Source organism: Girardinichthys multiradiatus, chromosome 21, assembly GCF_021462225.1.
Source record: "Girardinichthys multiradiatus isolate DD_20200921_A chromosome 21, DD_fGirMul_XY1, whole genome shotgun sequence".
Classification (NCBI taxonomy): domain Eukaryota; kingdom Metazoa; phylum Chordata; class Actinopteri; order Cyprinodontiformes; family Goodeidae; genus Girardinichthys; species Girardinichthys multiradiatus.
Window position 1 is genome coordinate 33863336 of NC_061813.1, and position 20097 is coordinate 33883432.

Genomic DNA, 20097 nt, shown 5'->3' on the forward strand with positions numbered 1-20097 from the left:
GTATTTTTCTAGAATTAGATTTTCAATGACAAATCCATATCTTTCTAAATTTAAAATTTTATGGACAACCCTAAGTATTTTATATTTTTGTTTTCTTAGCATTTTTTTGCTTCAATTTTAATATAAATAAGTAGGACCAAAAAAATCCAGAACCCTTTAACTCAAAGTCAGCCTTGGGAACACAAATTCATTAAACTTGGGCTGAATAAAGCAAAGTTTTTTGTTTTTGTTATTTGGAATAGACTAACATCTTTTTCTAGACAAACAAAATAGAAAACCCAAATAGAAAGGAAACTGAACACCTTTCTTCTATTAATGCAAATGTCTGAGACCCTTTTTCAGACCTACAGTACTTGGCTCTTTTCAACTTTGTTTTATAAAATATTGCATGTTTGACTACTGCTAAGCAGGTACAAAGAAAATAACTCAATAAAAGTATTTTCTCCAACAGAACGACACAAAAGTTGTATTTGTTTAGTGCTACTTTTTTGTCATTACATTAAAAACTATGTGCAATTAGTTCTATATCATTTTCCAGGAATATCAACAACCCATAAAATAAAATGTATCCATCCTCTTATTGCAATTTAGTTTTTTTTTATTTGAAACCCAGAAATAAAAATAAAATGGTCATTATTTAAACAACAAATTTCCTGCAGTAAAAATTATAAGCTGTCCTTTTTCATAAAGTCTTGTAACATTTGCATCTCTGAATGAGTTTTATTTAGCTGGATGCAAGGCAAAAACGTCTCTTTGGATTGTGCGATTTTATTTTACCAAATATGAAGTTTATAATCCTATCGATAACCAAGCACATGTGTAAAACCATCTTAACAAGAGATACTTAAGAATAAAAGAACAGTAACAGGATAGTGACTAAAACTAGTCACGTTTTACTAAAATTAATGATATTTGACCACATTTGTCAAACTCCAGATCAGAAGCATTTTAATTCATCTTTATGAGCTTAATGAGGGCAAAAGGTTTGTGTTGAAAAACTTTCACTGAAGGTTTGGACAAAATAAACTACCTAGATTTTAGCATTGTCAAACAAGCCCAGGTAAAGCTGTTTAAAGAATCCATCTGAAATCACTCCAACAATTCAATCAGCAGACTGAATGCTAACAGAGACTGGAAATGTGCTTGCAGGTTTTCTAAAGTAATTTGTCCAGAGACTAAAAGCTAAGAGCCGCCATGAGGCATGCAAGCAGTAAAGCATCACAAAGCAATGCGAAAACCAAGTTTGAGTGGGGCAATTTTTGCTTTGGTTAACAAAATAAAAACAGACAAAAGATGTAGGGGATGCTTAGCCAAAGAGTTTATTAAGTTTCTATTGAAGAATTTTGAAACCACATTACAGATTTCAAATTTGACAGTATATAAATCATCAATCTGAAGAGCTTTAGACAAATTCACCGTATACCAGATAGCAGAAAAACTGGCTGTACACTAAATTAAAATGAGAAAGTTTTTGGTTTTTTACCGCATTCTTCAAAAAGTTTCAACAGCCAGATGGCTCAGCTATTATAATAATGCATCTTATTATAAGGTTTGAAACAAGTTTAGGTAACAGTATCTTGGGAGGCAAAAGCATGCAGAGAAAGGTTTGTTTCATGGAATATATGTAGCTTGTCATTTGTTTTTAGGAGGCAATACATTTGGCCATAATGAGGCTCACAGTGTAATGAAGATGACATGCAGTGCATCTAAAACATTGCTCAGTGATCATTGTTGGTCAATCATCAAGGGAGAGGCGGGCAGTCGCTTTAAAGAGCAGAAAATTGGAGGAAATAACTGTAGAAGCTTTATGAAACAAGGACTCCAATTACAATGCGATGTTAATAATTTAGCTCTAATAAAAGTATACCTAGTCGCCTTTTAGTGCTTCATTAGTTTACATATTAGGCTTTCTGTTGAGAGACTCTTCACAAATGTGTAGCTAAATATAGCACCTAAGACGCTCCACACCAAAGCAATGCAAGGGTGAACAGACTTGTTCATACTTGAATCCTTAAGTTTCAATGTTGCAATTCAAAGATAAATTGTCATTTAAATAAGGTGCATTTTAAAAAGCCCCTTTTTTTCAGGAATTTTATACATAAAGGAATAGGTCCTAAAAATGAGAAGTCATTTCCATACTTGTTTTCCAGACTTTAGGATTGTGTAGTGACCCTGTTTCTACTGCAATACTCATCTTTTATAATAAAGTTAATTTACGAAGAAAAAACAAAGGCTTCAGTGTTTTGAGATTCTTATGGTTACTTCTGGTCATTTACGTTATGATCATTTCCTCAAAAAGTGGCAAGCTACCATTAAGGGGGCTTACCTGTCTCATCTCTTATTAAACATATGATCCCACAAACCCATCATGTACTATTCGCTTTGTCTTGTCGAAACTTTATATTACAGCTGCACGACAACTGGAATCCATATAAATACGACTATGCTGCTGAATTTTGGAATGACGATATCGATTTCTTTTCCTTGACCACCACGTCTCCGCCACTGTTTGCAAGCTTTAACATCTGGGTCACCAAAAACACACGTCATCTTGGTTTAACGGGGAGTGAAAGTCCTTCAAACAGGCCAAATTCATCAATGCATACATACAGAATTTGCATGTAGCGCCCAAGTAACCTTTTACAATGTGATATTGGAAACATTTATACCATAATGACGATTGTGAGCTAATATATTGTGCTGCTCTAGTCTAAATCTACTAAACACAGATACCTGGGAATTTCCAAAAGTTAGAAAAATCCAGTTGGTCCACTGCCCACCTCTCCTGGTAACGTTCACCCAGTGTTAAACCGATTTAGAAATCTAAACATGACTAAAACAGAGAAAAAAACAGCTGCACTAAATCTATGTCAAGAAGCTTGTTTCTAACACACACATAACAGAAAAAATAAACCCAACATATGAAAAATTCAAGTACAAAACTTTGGGAAACACTGTTCCCGATAAGCTGTTCCACCCTTGGAGTGAAATATGAGAGGCACTGCTCCCGATAAATACACACTAACAAAAACATACACAGAAAATGGTAGGCAAAAACTACCGTCACATGTCGCCATCATGGGAGGCACTGCTCCCGATAATGGGTTTTAATCATGGAAGGCACTGCTCCCGATAACGTCATGATCCTAATAAGTGCTCCAACGTAGACCGCTTAACATAAATGACGTCTTCGTAAATTATAAAACCAATTAGTTTCTTCGAGATTTCAGATTCTGCCACCATTTCGCACAGATTTATTTCACTAAATCTTAGCTTGACGTAATGAAAGACTATTGTTCAGATTCAGAAAAAACAATTACAAATTTAGTGCAGTTTTCTACAATTCGTTTCAACCAAACGAGAGAAATAAGTGCCAGGAAAGTGTGATTCTAACGTTATCCGATGCTCCATTTCGTCAGCAACAGTTAGGGAGTCATTGTTGTAGCAGATGCTGCCGTAGCTTTCGACAGTATAACCGTCATAATTATGGAAGGCACTGCTTCCGATAATGCTGTATAAAAAGACAAAACAATAAATATAGTGGGCACTGCCACTGATAAATATAAATATTAAAAAAAAAGTATAAATAAGGTCTCAGTGCTTTGAGGCGTTGAGTGTGGGTCAAGTAGGAGAGGATGTTTTTTTCCACCTTCAGGTCTTTATGGTTCCGTTTTTTTAATTTCATTACTTCCTCTCTAACCAACTGAATATAACCCGGGATCTGAATGATGGAATCTCTGATGGACAGCTTGTGCTTCAGGTATTTGAAAGTTGGAGCACTATAATTAACATTCAAGTGGCTTAAATCTCTCTCTCTCACACACATGCATACAGGTTCCTGTATCCAGCTTTAGATTTCATCATCGATGTCCCAGTTCCCTGCCATGGCATTAGCGCATCCTTGCAGGTTCCAGGTGGCCAGAGCCAGCTGGGTGCGGAGCTTCTCCATGTCCTTGGCTTCGGCGATGGACGCCAAGGTATGGGAGCCGTGGCCGAGCAGGAGGTGACGGAAGGGGGTCTCGACGACGGATACGTACGGAGAAAGGAGGGAGTGCTCAACCTGAAAGAGGAAAGTGAAAAGAAAACAAAATCTAGTTTTATTAAAGATTAAAGCTGCAGGGGAAGGCATTGCTGAAAACCTACTTCTGGTAAGTCTGCACAATAATCTAAGAGCACAAAACGGAAGACGCAAGATCTGGCCACAGCTGTGGTTTGGTTTACAGCAAGCAAATTACACAACGCAGCTCTGGCAAAGAGAGGGGTAGAAAAAGCACATAATCAGTACATGAGTGCCTACGTCAGCCTCTATGCAACCTGCAAAGTAATCTCAACATTTAAATAAATCCAACCAACTATTCCAGGTCCATGTCTAAGCCACCATCTTTCTGTGTGAGCGACTACTGTTCACTATGGTCTGGAGTGTTGGCAGCTTGCATCTCACCCTCATGATCCTGTCGTTCAGGATTCGACACGCTTCCTTATCCGTCAAGTCCGTGTTGGCGATGGCGTTGGAGATGCCGTCGGCTGCTCGAAAGTAGGAGTTGCGTGCACGATTCAGCCAGGTAGGACTGACATCCTTCAGCTGACCAGACTGCATTATTAAGGTAAAAAGCACACCGTGAACACTTAGAGAATAAAACTTCACTAAAAACATCAAATTCTATAAAACAAAAGAATCCTAAAGGAAAGATATTCACCCGTGTGAGCTGGTTGACCTGCTTGTAGATTTCGGACACAGCTTTGGTGATGGGGCCTTTGTATCCGCTCACGTCCAGACTCAGCAAGTGGTCGTGGACCAGACGCAGAGTCATCAGGCCGGCAAAGCGCGCCGCTGTGGCAGTAACCTCGCTGGTGTGATGGTTCGTTTGGTAATTCAGGTGATCCATGTTGTCCAGGCTGGTGCCGTAATAAGGGTACGACTCAGTCTTAAAAACAGAAATGGAGATGCAAGATTGTGAAGTTTGACATCTTTATTATAGACGAAGCTATATTCAGGACCATAAGAAAAACCTTTTCAATAACGGTCTGTGAATTTTTCTAATACCACCACAAGAAGCTTACATTAAACTACAATAATCAAATACTTTCATCTGGCGGTCGATATTTCAAATAGCAGGATGCCATTCTACCCTTTCATTCTCCATTATTTGCTATTACTGCAGCCATGAACCTTTCTGATTAGTAATGTCTCTTTGCTAAAGGGGACCATCAACAGAGCTATTGCTGCTATTTACTGTGTGATCCCCCCTGTTTTTCTTCCCCATAAAAAGTACTCCTGGTTCAGCACTTGTGTAGTACTTTCCTCAGTGAAGGCAATATAAATGAGCTGTTGCTGCCATTTCCTCTGTGGCCTTTTGCTTTTTATTCCCACAGAAAGCAGTCCTGCTTCAGTGCTTCTTTGTATTTTTCCATAGAAAGTACTCCTGGTCCACTTATTCTGTGATTTCTTTTTAATCTACGCTCTTTTTTTGTCCATTAAACCTGCAGCAGGCTGCGGCAGATGGATGCTCATACTGAGCCTGCCACTGCTTCAGGCTTTGTCCAGGTAAAAAGGGGAGGTTCCTTTCCACTGTTGCCATATGCTTGCTCAGGGTAAGGGATTGCTACAAGTCAACAACTCAACAGAAGCAGCTGTGTTGCTTGGATAGATATAATAAACTAAAAATGGATTGTTGTATTATAACTTGGCAATGGAGGATATATAGTTGATTTCATGACAGAAGACAGTTACTGTTTCATTTTTGTTCAATTAATAACAAACACTGTTAGTTAAAAAAAAAGAATGGATTAAAGGATCACAGCTGAACAATGATATAGAAATACTTGTAAAACCAAAAACAATAAATCATTTAGGACTCGAAGGAAGGCTTACATTTTCTGGGATGAAGTGGAAGGAAATGGAGGGAATTCCAGCAAAAGCCAGGAATGGATATGCAGGATCTTCCATTGACATAGTCCTGAGTCTGCAAGCAGTACAAATACTTCTTCAAGAAACTGTTCAGCATGCAGAACTTGTGTTTGTGTTCCTACTGTAGCAATGAGTTGGGTTTAAAAAGGTAAATACAGAACTGATCACTATGTTAACTTGTGGAAACAAGGTGGGATCTATGGCTGAATGCATAGGGTGTAAAAATTAAATGTGCTCTGGGTTAAATCATCGCACCAACAACTTTAGAGATGTCCATTAACACGAGGTCATATGGTTCTTAGAAAACCACCACCTTCTCTACCTTTGTGTGAAATATCTGCACACAACTAAGCTTTGAAGTGGTCCCACCTCTTCCATCGACCCAAAGACTTGTAAAAATGATGCTTGAAATAAAAGCATATTTTAAAAGTTTTTTGTCGACAAAAATCACCGGTGCCACGATTACTATCGCTACCAACTGCTGCGGAATAAACTTTGCACTTTCTAGATGTTTAGGGTGTCTAGATACTTTTCATTAGTAATCCATGACTTTTTGTTTCACTAGGGTATAAATGTGATGTGAGATGTTGTTGATAAGCCTCCTCAAAATGGGAAAGACAAGAAAACATGACATTCAAGTAAAGCAGGTGTGTGTTGATCTTTGTAAGCCAGGGAATGACTACAATGAAAAAGCTACCTGTCTAAATAGAGCAATAATTAGACACTAATTAAACACTACTCAGGCTTTAACTGGTCCACTTTGGTTAGACGAGACTAAGGTTGAGTTTCTCCACTACAAACAATCCAAGTGGCTCTGACAAAACACCCAGGATGAACATGTGGAAAAGCACCTGATGTCCACTGTTAAGCATGTTGGTGGATCTCTAATGCTTTGGGCATTTTACTCTTCCAAAATCCTAAAGAACCTTAGCAGAGCGCAGGGCATCATGAACTCTTAAAAAATCTGGTTGTCTCTGCCAGAAAAGTGAAATATGAGTCAACACGAAACAAAGAAAGGGTCCATCAGACACAAAAGTAACCTTCTTTCACAGACATCTCTGTTCCCAGACCTAAATGCTACAGAACAACTGTGGTTTAAGCAGAAGAGTAGAGAGCATAAGAGAAGACCTAGGACTCTGGAGGATTTATGTTTCTAACAGCAGAAGCAAAACAAAAGAGTTATTGGTCTACGCCTGGTCTTTCTCCCACAATAATAAAACCAATTACAGCAATAATGTGTTGATACAGAAGATTAACTGAAGTATAGACAAGTTATTGTAATTTAATTCAGAACTTTATCCTACTTACACTCTGGTCTGCCACTTGTTTTTCCCCATCGCCTCGTACATTGAGGAAGCACTTCGAGGCATGCTCACCTGCAAGGAAGAGACAAGCTAAGGTCAGCAAATCAGCGTCAGATGGTTTGCAGAAAACAGCACCTTTTCATTGCAGGGACTTTCATCAATTCCCCAGGATTTTAAAAGTCCTCCTTGCGTTTCTATACAATTTTACCCAAGTGATTTTAATTTCCCCGGATAAAAAGGTCCTGGTCTGGAGGATCTGAGCAACTATGGTTGGTCTAACTGTGCTTGCAGTGTTCTGATTTCCGCTCGCCACCATATTTGCAGGCTTGTGCTACTTTGACATTTATATTCAAGCGTACTTTTTGTGACTGAGGATGAACCAACGGAAGAGGACATACGATAGGAGGACAGACCTCCAGGCTCTTCAGTGTTTTCAGCTTGACATTTAGCAGGACTTTGAGTGGGCGACACAGAATGATAGGGTGTACGCCACCCACTGGAATGGAGTTGTAGAGCCATTTTCTTCACATGTTCCCCTTCATTAAGCTGATTTAAATACATATTCTGCTACCTTTCAGAGCCGTGGAAAGTAAAATCCTGGGACTTTCAGTGGAAAAGGGGCAATTTTGGCTCATTATAAAGTTGTGTTTTACCTTCTTCATCGTGCTCTCAATGAGGCTGTGCAGCAGAGGACTCGCAGAGGCAACGAAGCTTTCGCAACCTGTCAGAGACAATACACTTCATCAACTTAAAGTTTGAACTACTTTTCCGACATCTGTGTGTGTATGTATTGTAAATACCCATTACTACTCCATCCAGGTTTATGTAAGTGAAAACACTCCGGTCAATAGAGGACATGTAACCCTAAAATAAAAAAATAAAAAACACATTTAAGCACTTTTATCCCCCAGTAGGAAGTTCAGTTTTAAGGTGTGTGGTTCTCACCTCCAGCCACTCTGTGGCGCCAACGCTTCCGAACTCTCCAGCGGTCCAGCTTGCAAATATTATGCTCCTCCTGGGCCTGAACTCATCTAAAGGTGAAAATATTTAAGCTTTTAAACGAACAGAATGGTTTCAAAGGTGGGAATCAGACAGAGACTTAATGCATTGAAGAACTCTCTTCATTTGGGTTTAAGAGGAAAGACAGTTTTCAGCCTCAACGAGTCTTTGCTTCGTTTGCTTTTTTTTTTTTTGGCATTTTAGGCGTGCTGAACTGATTTAAAATCAAATATTTGGTACAGTCTAAACATAAACTTGTCTAGATTCCAAAAAAGTTGTGAAAATGTCCAATTTTGATTGAGCCAAGATGTAGCAAGTCAGTAAAACAAAAGCGGTCACTCAGGTATAATACCATTGCGAATATAAGCATTATTAGGCTTCTGTCCGAAGCCCGATTCGATTTTTAACTTTTTGTGTTAATGCCATGAAACCATGGTACTTTTGCTAAAAGTTGCACTGTGACAACATCATTGCTGCCCATCCCTGCTGGTGACCTACGTTTTTGGAGAAATGGAAGTGCTAAGAGAGCACAAACAAATCAGCAATATCCAACTTCTACCCAAATACTGCCAGAAAAGTTGCGTTTCTGAAATTGGATTCTTATCACAAGCGATCATTCACCACAGACTGGGCTTGAAATAGAGGACTTTTAAATCCCCGTGCCAGTTTGATAGGTCTCCAACCTGCTGTCACTCAGAAAGGATTTTCTGCTGGCTTCCTCTTCTTCACTGGAAAACTCACCGTATAAACCTTTATAAACTCACTATTCAGCTGATTGCTCTGCCGTCACTCTTCGCCAATGTCTGGCTGCATGCTCTACTGTCTGCTGCTTGTTTTTTACAATTCTTACATTCAGGCATGAAAATGAATACGCTCATTGTGCTCTATGATACAGAAAACCCTTTAAATGTAAAATGTGTAAGAAAAACATGACTTAAATGAGATATAATCTCACATACATTTTTGTGTTCTGTTGTTTCTCCTTGTATAACTTTTCTTACCTTTCTTCACCATCTCATGGAACGCATTGGCCAGCTCGATCAGCACAGAGGTGCCAACAGTGGCTCGGGTGTAACCTCTCCCCCAGGCGTCCCTCTGAGCTCCCAGCACAACATAATGATCTGTATATTCATGTAAAAACTCAGCTCAGTACCCCAGATCCTTGATGAAGTAACCGGAAAAAAAAAAAAGAAAACCTACCAGGATCAGTAAATCCTTTGACCACTCCGAACACATTGTGGATCTCCTTGTTGACCAACACGTTGTTCACCTCCACAGTGATGTTCTGAGTGCCGCCCAGCTTGTAAGTCACAGACTTCAGTTCACCCTTGAAATCAGTGCTGGCATCTACTTCAGGGCCACCAATATTCCTGAGAAAGACACACAGAGAAGTTCACTTTGTTATTTCTTTCAAATGAAGTTTCTGTTAATGTACAGTTCAGGTTTAATCTCGCCAAGGGCTGTAAATGACTGATATGAATTGTTCTTTTTCCAGGAAGTCGTGACCATGCAACAAACTGTACTGCAGAATTATGCATTACAGATACACTTAATACACCCTCCTCGATACTTAGATAAATGCTCATTAGGAAACTGCACCTGGAGCTCCAGCTGGCAAAACACTACCTGATTATTTGACCATTCATTTAAACGGGTTGGTTTCCATGCACAAACCAAGCTTTGAAGCACTACAGAAACCTAATGTTAAACTTCTTCATCCATTCCAAAACCAGTTTGTGTTTGGGTTCATTCCTGTTGAAATACCCAATCGTAGCCAAGTTTCAACCACTGGACACAACCTGTCCCAGTAAGATGAAAGAAAATTAGTTCGGATGGTTAAGAACAACCCAAGGAACCACCAAGATTGAATCCTGTAAGGCTGCCAACCGAGACAGAAGGTCCAAAATGGATTCCTTCAACATTAAATGAAATTTGCGTGGTCCAAGTGGACAAACCAGATGCCTTCTGGAGAAAAATTTTACTGTCAGACAAGACAAAGCTACTTGGAGACACTGTCAAGAAGCATGTTGGAGGAAAGTCAGGGTGATTCTTTTAAACTTAAGAAAACAGTAACAACGATCAAGCACAGTGGTTGCAGCATCTTGCTGTGGGATTGATCAAGTACTCCCTCAGACATTCAACATTAACAGCTAAATGGTTTAAACTTGTACGTATCTGGGTGTCCCAACAGGACAATGAACCCAAGCAGGGTTTGGAATGAATAAAGCTGGCTAACATTAAGCTTCTGAAACTGTCTTCCAAAAGCTCAGACCAATAAAAAGTCGGGGGCAGAAGTGCCAGAAAACCAAGAAACTCTAGCAACTCTGCAACCAGAATCCTGCCAGAAGCCCATTGATGGATACATAAAGCATGTGATGGAGGGGCAACTTGCTAAGAGACATTTAAACCAGTTTTAATGGGTGTGGATGTACATATTCTGTCTGTCTTCACAATTAAATTCAAATTTAAGCACCCGATTTTTGTTTCTAAGAATAATTGAAGTCATGCTGTAAAATCACCCAACACTAAAACAAGAGTAGCTCCTCTGCATCTTTAATGCTACATGCATGTCGTCTGTTACAGGCTGCCTGTTTTAACTGTAAAGTTTCTAACCTCAGCAAAGCTGCAGCCGTGTTGGCGGTGATGGTCTGGGCTGGGATCTTAGGGAGGCCAGCCGACTCTGTTGGGGCGAACTGAGTGTGGTTGAAGGATGGGAATCCAGGGGTGTAGGGGTCACCAGAACCAAGATGGACCTGGAATTAAAAAAAAAAAAAAAGGAGAAAATCTTCACCTGGGATTTTCCTTACTGCTGGGTATATTTGATTTATTGCGTTACAAACTGACATGTCCGTAGAGTTCAGTGTCTGTGACCAAATTATAATCTTTAGTATCAAGGTAGATAAGAACAGCAGAAGCTCCCATCCTGGCAGCGTTGTCCACCTGAAAGAGACACATTCAGTTGTTAGTCAAACAACATTCCAACACGTATTGCTGCATTCTTCTCACCAGCATAACATTTTCATTTCCTCATAAAAAAAAAAAAAGCAGAACTTTACGTCAAAACAAGAGTCAATCTACACACACCTGCTGCGCAAACGTGATCTTTCCAGCTCGCAGCAGCAGGACAGAGCCTTTCAGGTCAACCCTGCCCTGCACAAAGTCCAGATCCTCCTGACGGCCGTAGTTTCCGTACACCAGCCGGCCCTGCAGACACAGACACCAGCAGAGGTCAAAGATGAGTGCGTACTTATTTGATTATGAATCCAACTTATTTATCCGTTCGTTTTTGTTCTTCTTTGATCTGATCTCAAGCAGCCAAAAATTATAAATTTAATTTAAATTTTTTTGAAGGACTAAAGAAAATTGCTTCTGTGTGATAAAAGAAAGTCTGACTCTTTGATGCTGCAGGAAGGAGTTATCCAAACGCTTCTAATGCTGGCAAGAAAAACTATTATGAAGTTGGTCGGACAATTTATTTTTTCTATTCTGCTTATTTTGATTTCCAGTGCTGCAATATATCACCTTATGACTGACCAACTATGTATTGAAGTTGTGTCTAATTTAATAAACATGTTTGGGGGCAAAAAGTCTGATCATAACTGTTAATAATTTGTTAATGGTGCACCGATTGCAGTACTCTGGCCGATCACCAATTACCAATCTTTAAAAAGCCTGACTTGCCGATTCCAATTTTGGCCGATACTGATTTTCTTTATAACCGACACTGTCAGGTGATATAAGGTCACAACACACCTTCAATGTTCCAATCTTAAATCGTCAACAGTTGAGAACCGCGTACATGCAGACATGACCTAGTGAGCGAGTCCGTCAGTCAAAGAGGACAGTGGCTGATTTTCAGACCTTTGCGGATGTAGATAAGATCAGTGGATAAGATCGGTTTCACGGGCAAGTATCGGCCGACCACCTCAAACTGGAGCTGGAAATCGCTGCTGAACGATCGGCCGGCCGATTAATCTGTGCAACCCTAAAAATAATAGCGTTTTTTAATCTGAAATTTCATGTTTAGTTACCAATTTATAAACTGATAATGACTGACAATGATCTTTATTTAATTTACAAAGATTCTAATATTTGATTTGAAAACAGGAAGTATTCACAGTTACGAGTTTTTATGAAATGTAACGGCTTCCCTTGGTATTAAAGTACTTTTTAATGTTTATTAGTTATTTATTATGCATTAATTTACTATTCAGTTGTTTTTGTTATTATATAATCTGCTTATATATATATATATATATATATATTTATATGCATCTGTGGATGAAAATAAAAAAACCTTTGTAAGATTACAGCAAGAAAATCAAAGCATTATGTGACGCCATCTAATCAGCTGCCATAAAACAAACCTCATACATACGTCAAGCCATTTTATTGTTGCTTGAGGTCATCATACCCTTACATCCTCGTACCAGCTCATGACTTTTTCTTTTTTTGGTCTTTTCGTTTTTACACTGTAGTTCAAAAGAGCAAGCTTTAAAAAATGTCGAAACAAAGGCTAAACAGTCTAAAAATATCCAAAGCTGCTCTGTAACAGTTTTAAGTGTCAATAAGTTAACTGGCTGTTTAAGATTAATGTATAATCCACTTTAGCTCATTTAAACCTGTGTAATGACGGCTAAATCCTGCAACCAGCAGGCCTCAAGGGCTCAGATGGTAGCTCAGTGTTAGAAGCACAAACACATCACACTAAAACCAGGATCTTGGTAGAGGGGGTAAAGATCCTTAAAAGCTGTGGGATAAAAACTAAAGAGATTTTGGGTTAAAGGTCACTTCCTGATGATTTACCTCAACTCTGCCAGGTTTGCTGTAGGCCAAATATCCGGCAGGCTTGACATCCGAGCCAAAGTAAACAGTGTTGGGGTTGTTGCTGTAAAGAAGAAGGTGACGCCATCAGTCAGTTTGTCATTTGCAGCGATTTACTCATCAGGAAATAAGTTTAATGAAATAAATGTTTGGAAGGTTTAAACCTAACTATACTGCAACAGTTTACTACGTTCACTTTTCGTTGATTTTTTAAGGAAAGCTCCTCATCTTAAATCACTCCAAGGCACGAGACATCCTGTCAGATTGATACATTTTAAAACGAGAGGAATCATAACACCGACCTGTCTGGCATCGGCAGCTGAACGTAATGGATGTCTGTCCAAGGCTTCATCTCCAGTGTCTTAAACGTTGTAAAGATCCTGTTGGCCAGATTCAGATCTTCTTCACTTCCTGCTGTGCGGCTGAGCAGATCAAATTCCCTGCAGGGAGAAGATGTTTGATCATTTTCCGCTCAGTTTTGTCTCAGTCGGGCCTTAAAACAAACACTTACACACAACTCTGTACAATCTCCAGCCTACAGTCTCATAAATGTAAAGTTAAGATGCAAATATTTAGCTTTATTTTTTCCTTTTTAGCTTTTTTTAACTGTCTCCAAATTTGCACAAAGATATAAAACTGACTCTTGCTTTGTCGTAGTAAAAGAATAATTTGTGTGTAACCCTCCAGACTCCAGTAAATATACTTAAAAAAAACATCCAATTCCCTTAATTTAAAAATCAAATCTTTTTATTTCTACTTCTAAAAGAACGAAAATCAATATTAAACATGCACACTGAGTAAAATATATTACCTACAATCGTTTACCTAGTGATTCAGCTTGTTTGACCCTTAGTGTTTGCATGGTGAGGTGTGTTCTCAGCTTCAGTGTGAGAATAATTAAATCTAAGAGTAATCTGAAGGCGTGCACCTCCAGAACCTACTTAAGAGTCTTTTTGAAAGCCTCGCTGCTGAGTTTGTCTGTTAAGAGTTGAGCGACGTCCTTCCAGGACAGGGAGACATCTGGAGGAGGAAACGTCTGCGCCGGCGAGGGTTTTCCTGTATTTGTCCCATCGGTTTCAACCGTAACACTCTGTCCGCAGTCAGACTCAACCATAGGTTTTTGATGGCTGATATAACCAATCAGGAAGCCTGAGCGAGAAACAGTCAAAAAACAACTGAATTCAAGGTGGTTTTTAACAGACGTGTTTAGTTTTCACTTTTTATGCCTCAAACTGAATAAATAAAAACAAAAATGAGGTGAAGTGGGTAGTACTTTCTCGCATGATGGTATATATAAAAAACTATTTACCACTTCCTGACCTCTTTTTGGGCCAAATAACAGATCAGGCATTTAGTTCGTCCTCAGTTTAGAAAACTGTTACTTACACCACCAAATGTCACATTAAAAACAGGAGAAACTGTAACGAACCGGCGACAAACAATATCACGGTTCCCAAGATCACGAACGCGACGGTCCGCCTGCTGTGAAGCAAAGGTTCCGGCCTGAAGCTCGGTGACCCAGGAGCCTCCGCGCCGTCCTCTGCTGCATAGTCGGACAGGTTGACCTCGGCGTGCCTCTCGCCGTTCTCCGACGGCTGCAACGTGAACCTGCTGTAGCGCTCGCTCTTCATCTACAGGGAGACATAATAAAGGCAGGAAACCATGAGAGCAATGTGGCCCTGAGAGGCCTCCCACAGGACAGCACAGGTAGTCAAGCTGTGGTGCAGACTCAAGCATGTCCTTTAAACACTCACCATGTTGTGAAACGCCGATCTTATCCGTTCCATCGCTGCTGTTTTAACAGAGACAAATACGGCACAAAGAGGTCATGAAGTTCTACTGTAAAGTATGCAAGAGAGATGTCAAGAGGAGGCGAAGACCTGAGCCAAGTCAAGGCAGAGGGTGGGGAATGTTTTCTGTGTAAACGTACAGATTTCCTGAGACCGAGGCGGGACAGAATACAATAAAGCTCTGTTTTATACACAGGGTTCTGTTTGTGGATCATATGCTCGGAGCCTTTTTTTTTTTTTAAAGACTGTGGTCTAGCCTCACCTTTTTGCTCGCTTTACTGAGACTAATGCTGTAATTTCAGCTGAAGCACCCTTGATCAACCAATAGCTAACTCTGTGATTCTGCACACAGGAGAGCATTCAACAAACTCAAGCACAACATACAATTTAAACCTGTTTAGCTTGTTCAGGTTGCTGCTTTGGTTGGATGCTTGATTTCCCTCTGGCCGGTTCGCCCTATAAGGACGCAGCAGGGTTTCAAAAAGTTTGAAGTGTAAGCGCTCCTGCAGTTCAGATCCTTTAAATGAGATGCCAGAAAAACTGCCAGACTGGAGCAAAGCCGCGGTTTCCCTGACCTGACTGTTGCTGCACACTGTTGCTGCACAGTGTTGCTGCACAGTGTTGCTGCACAGTGTTGCCCGGCTGGCTGTAGAAAGACATTTTTCCCCCTCATTTCCAGGTAAGATAAATTGAGCTATTTGGAGAAATTTCCAGTGGCAACAAACATGGTGTGGAAACTCTTATGCGTATAAAAACTGCAGGCCTGGCTCTAACTGAGCACATAGTCCAAATAATTAATCAGCTAATGTCGGCGTGTGAAACCTTTGTAAGTCTATAAAGAGCAGAACAGAAAAAAAGGGACAATCTTCTGCACAGTAAGCACGTATATTATAAAACTTGGTCAAATTTAGCACGTTTATTGTATCTTTTTGGTTAGGTCTATGCATTAAAATGAAAATAAGTAACTGTTATTGATAATACGATAAATGATAATTGGCAAAATGTTATATTATTTTAGCAGCAATGGTGATAATTGTCACTTTTCTGTAGTCAATATTTGTAAGGCTGTGAAACTTGTATTTTTACCCTCATGCTGTGAGAATCTCAAAGAGGCCAATGCATCGTCTCAACTGAAATAACCGTAGAACGGGTTCAAATATAAAAATTATTTGGATAAAATAACTTGTAAATTGGTACTGAAAGATGGTAGCATAATAATAATAATAATATTATAATGATTGGTGGTGCGCTGATCAGACTTTTACATGCCAGTACCAATACTACCAAAATGTATTGTAGTCTCCCTCCTTCCATGAGGCCTAGAACACATTCAACCCTATTTGAGTAGAATTAGTTAAATTGAACAATTAAATGCAACAAACCTTGACCATAAAAGTCCGAACGTGCTGCACGTTGCTGGAGAGAGGACGTAGTTTTGAGTCCAACAGAAAACATTAGCCTTATTTATGCAACAACTGCTTATGTGATTTTTCATAGACTCAGCACCAACCCTCAGACTTGATAAAGCGCAGGCCGTTTACTGTTTGCTTTATTTATCATTAATGTCTATTTATTTAAACAGTTTAAAGTCTACAGCTGAAAACCCAAAATAGCATCCCCTTTCTTTGGTACAAACACATGAGACATATAATACTAAGAATACCCTCATCTGTTGTTTCCACATAATAAAACCCTGTTTTACTGTTGTCGAGAATTAAAATCATGTACTTTCATGCTATTAGTTTAGTTTGCATGTGGGAACATTAAACTGAGTGAGCCTTGAGGAGGAATCACAGATCACAGCAGGAGTCAGGATGGAACAAGGGTGAAACAGAGGTTAGGAAGTTCTCAACAACTGCAAGCAGTAAAAGCTGGTTGTAGGGACAATAAAGCAATAAATGTCGACTTTTGGGTATGGTATAGATACCACAAGGGAGCTTGGCTGATTTACAACACCAGACTGCATAAGGGGGAGGCACAGTCAGTAAGCTTTGAAGTAGATGGTATAAAGATGTTCTGGCAACTGTGATGAGGTAGACATCTGGGTAGAGACAGCCATGCTTTGCTGAAACCTGCAATCTCTCCGTAAGGCCTTACGTAATTTTCTTTCTTTGTGTTATTTTGTATATTCATTTTGCATTAGAAATCATTGGACTTATTATCTTCCAAATTAAACTTGTGTTAATCTTAATTTCCTGCTCTTCATCTGTTCTTTCTCACGACATCCGGACTGGGAGAGGTTGAGGCCGCAAGGATATCAGTGATAGCATTATTTTACTTCAACACTGTTTAGAAAAATGACTGAGATAAATACACGGCTACTAGGCTACTAACCTCCTTGTTGGCCCACCTATGAATGGCTGGCTGAAATACAACACGTCTCCCTGCTGTTTTATCTCACAACACGTGTTTGCTGCGGCACTCCGCCATTACTATGCTGTAACATTTTATTTTGTATTCTTACAGAGAAAATATACAACAATACCTCTTTTGGATTTTACTTATCCACAACTATTGACTAATATGCACACATTTCCGTCTTTACATACAGATTGTTTTTGACAGCGTTCTTATCCCATACACTCCGCCATTACCACTGATGTGTTTCTACAGGTGCTTCTCAAAATATTAGCATATTGTGATAAAGTTCATTATTTTCCATAATGCCATGATGAAAATTCAACATTCATATATTTTAGATTCATTGCACACTAACTGAAATATTTCAGGTCTTTTATTGTCTTAATATGGATGATTTTGGCATACAGCTCATGAAAACCCAAAATTCCTATCTCACAAAATTAGCATATTTCATCCGACCAATAAAAGAAAAGGGTTTTTAATACAAACGGTGGCACAGTTGGTAGCACTGTTGCCTTGCAGCAAGAAGGTTCTGGGTTCAATTCCCGGCCTGGGGTCTTTCTGCATGGAGTTTGCATGTTCTCCCCGTGCATGCGTGGGTTCTCACCGGGTACTCCGGCTTCCTCCCACAGTCCAAAGACATGCCTGTTAGGTTAATTGGTCTCTCTAAATTTCCCTTAGGTGTATGAATGAGTGTGTGTGTGGTTGTTTGTGTGTTGCCCTGTGATGGACTGGCGACCTGTCCAGGATGTACCCCGCCTTTCGCCCATAGACTGCTGGAGATTGGCACCAGCTCCCCTGCGACCCACTATGGAATAAGCGGTAGAAAATGACTGACTGACTGACAATATGCTAATATTTTGAGAAGGACCTGTATATTTAGGGCAACCCGCACGTAAAATGAAGATGGAAAATGTATAACTGAAAAGAACAGAGGGTCATCCATCATAAATCCCGCTGATAGCTAAGAAATCTACTCATTTATTGGCATTAAAAACTGAAAACTGAGAGAGAATAGACCGGTTGTGGCTGCATCGTCATTTTAATGACTCAACATGAACCACTTCCATGCTTATTCAATTACTAGAAGCCATGACTGAAAAGAACATTAGAATTGGTTTTTAATGGCAGGAAAAATGCAATTATTAATATTCCCAAGCACAAACGGGACGCTAAAATAACAGTGTTTTGTATGATAACAAGAAGCTAAAGAGAGCCAATACAGATTTTTCGCCGAATGTTGTTGCGATTTGACACCGCGGATAGCGAACAAAATAACACTAAGAACAAAAACGATTACAAATATTTCTCTAAAGCTCTGCTCGGTTGTAGCCATGAAATAGGACTAACGTAAAACGTATTGCGCCTAAAATACATCCAAAGCTGTAATAAATTAAAAAAGCACAAATAAATAAGTGTAATATAGCATAACTCACCTTAATTTCTCGCTGGATCGACTTGAATGAAGGTTATATGTCCGAGAGTAAGCTAACAGTGACCCGCCTCCGTCTTCTTCTTCTTCTATTAGCGGTTTGCAAACAACTAATGTTTGCATTAGCGCCACCAGCTGGTATGGAAAGTGAACCAAAATGTGCCATCATACAAATGCGTTATTCGAAGATAATAAAATTTTGCCTGATAACTTTTACTTCTTGAGTTTTTTTTAAAAGTAAATCTATTAAATCGAGTTTTACTTTAATTCTATTTAGGTTTCGAATCAAGTGTCTTCGTTCTTCCGTCTGACAGTTTACCATCTGCATATACATTTTCTCATTATCTTCACAGTACTTACATTTTCAATTGCAATGTTTCCCTTAACTGAATAGAGTGCTTTTTAGCAGAGTGTGGCCAAATCTGAGACATGAAAGGACTGTCTCCCCCTTTCCTCCTCCTCCTGTTCCTCCTCCCTGTACTTAGCATTTCCCTAGTTTTTCTTTGGATTTAATAAAACCATCATCCATTCCTTTCTTTCTTCCATTGCTTTTGCCATTTCTCTTTCATTTTCTGTTGTAATTGATATTTTTTATTTCTGTTTTACCAAAGCTGATAATTATTTCCACTCATTTGCAGCCTTATCATTTCCATAAAAGGCCCATCCTGAGTACTATGAATGGTAGTTGTTAAATTTCTTTTCAGATGTCTAGTCTGCCTTCTCAATGGTTGTGTTGTAAATGTAATAACAATTCACTGGAATCTGAACAAATTACTAATCTTAACAGTCTTGGACCCACTGGGAAGCTGATAATAGAGCAAGCAGTTCTCCTGTAAATACTGAAAGTCCAGCATTTATCCTTTTCTCTATTTTTATATTAAACTCTGCTATAATGAAAGCTACTCCAACTCTATTGAATATATTTTAAGAAGCATCTGTTTAAAGGTAATTGTAATATTAACATATTTCTGTACCGTATGTGAGTTTAAAATGTATGCTTTATCCTCATTTCTCCTTTCCAACAAGGTGGAATCTACGTTAGCATCTGGAAGTATCCGTGGCTGTACTGTTTGACTGTCAGATCTATACTTAGTTCAGTTCTCAGTTTTCAGTTGGATGATCCTGTTCATGACCTTGTAAATTTGCCCATTAATTTAGTGTTAGTTGTTCTTTTCTAATGTTAGATGCAATTTCTCCCATTTCTATCTATAATGATGCTGTTGGGGTTGTTCTAATTGCACCTGTACAAAGTCTCAACGCTTGAATACAACCTAACCTTTATCGGCTGCACATCCATGATGCGAATCTCCCATTCCACCACATCCCAAAGGTGCTCTATTGGGTTGAGACTGGTGACTGTGGAAGCCATTTGAGTAGAGTGAACTGTTGAAGTACCTCTTTAAAGAGGCCTTCTGCGCGTTCGTTTATTCACCGTAACCTGGAGGAATTCACAACACATTAGAATAAATCACACGGAGA

General features: G+C 39.3%; 1 protein-coding gene across 2 annotated transcripts; it reads right to left on the reverse strand.

Annotated features, from left to right (window-relative positions):
- Nucleotides 1-1296: 1296 nt before the first annotated feature.
- tfr1b (transferrin receptor 1b) lies at nucleotides 1297-18715 on the reverse strand. Of its 2 annotated transcripts, none has more exons than XM_047350339.1 (19): nucleotides 18623-18715; nucleotides 14790-14827; nucleotides 14465-14666; nucleotides 13977-14184; nucleotides 13338-13475; nucleotides 13018-13099; nucleotides 11296-11415; nucleotides 11056-11151; nucleotides 10825-10964; nucleotides 9412-9581; nucleotides 9213-9332; nucleotides 8158-8243; nucleotides 8013-8076; nucleotides 7866-7933; nucleotides 7217-7284; nucleotides 5873-5963; nucleotides 4698-4925; nucleotides 4442-4591; nucleotides 1297-4060 (listed from the first exon to the last, which is right to left on the reverse strand). In XM_047350339.1, exons 2-19 carry the CDS (start codon nucleotides 14820-14822, stop codon nucleotides 3851-3853), a joined length of 2274 nt encoding a protein of 757 aa, XP_047206295.1. In that variant the 5' UTR covers nucleotides 14823-14827; nucleotides 18623-18715; the 3' UTR covers nucleotides 1297-3850. The 2 variants fall into 2 exon arrangements, with proteins under 2 accessions (XP_047206295.1, XP_047206296.1); XM_047350340.1 differs by having other exon boundaries at nucleotides 14790-14824; nucleotides 18623-18711.
- Nucleotides 18716-20097: the final 1382 nt, after the last annotated feature.

Bases quoted from the DNA above. Each gene is read 5' to 3' on its own strand.
- tfr1b (XM_047350339.1), bottom strand. From the start codon at position 14,822: ATGGAACGGATAAGATCGGCGTTTCACAACATG. The intron at 10,965-11,055 runs GTCAGTTTGTAA...TTTTAATTCCAG, and splicing joins ACACTGAACTCTACGGACAT to GTCCATCTTGGTTCTGGTGA. The intron at 7,934-8,012 runs GTATTTACAATA...TGTCTCTGACAG, and splicing joins CCTGGATGGAGTAGTAATGG to GTTGCGAAAGCTTCGTTGCC.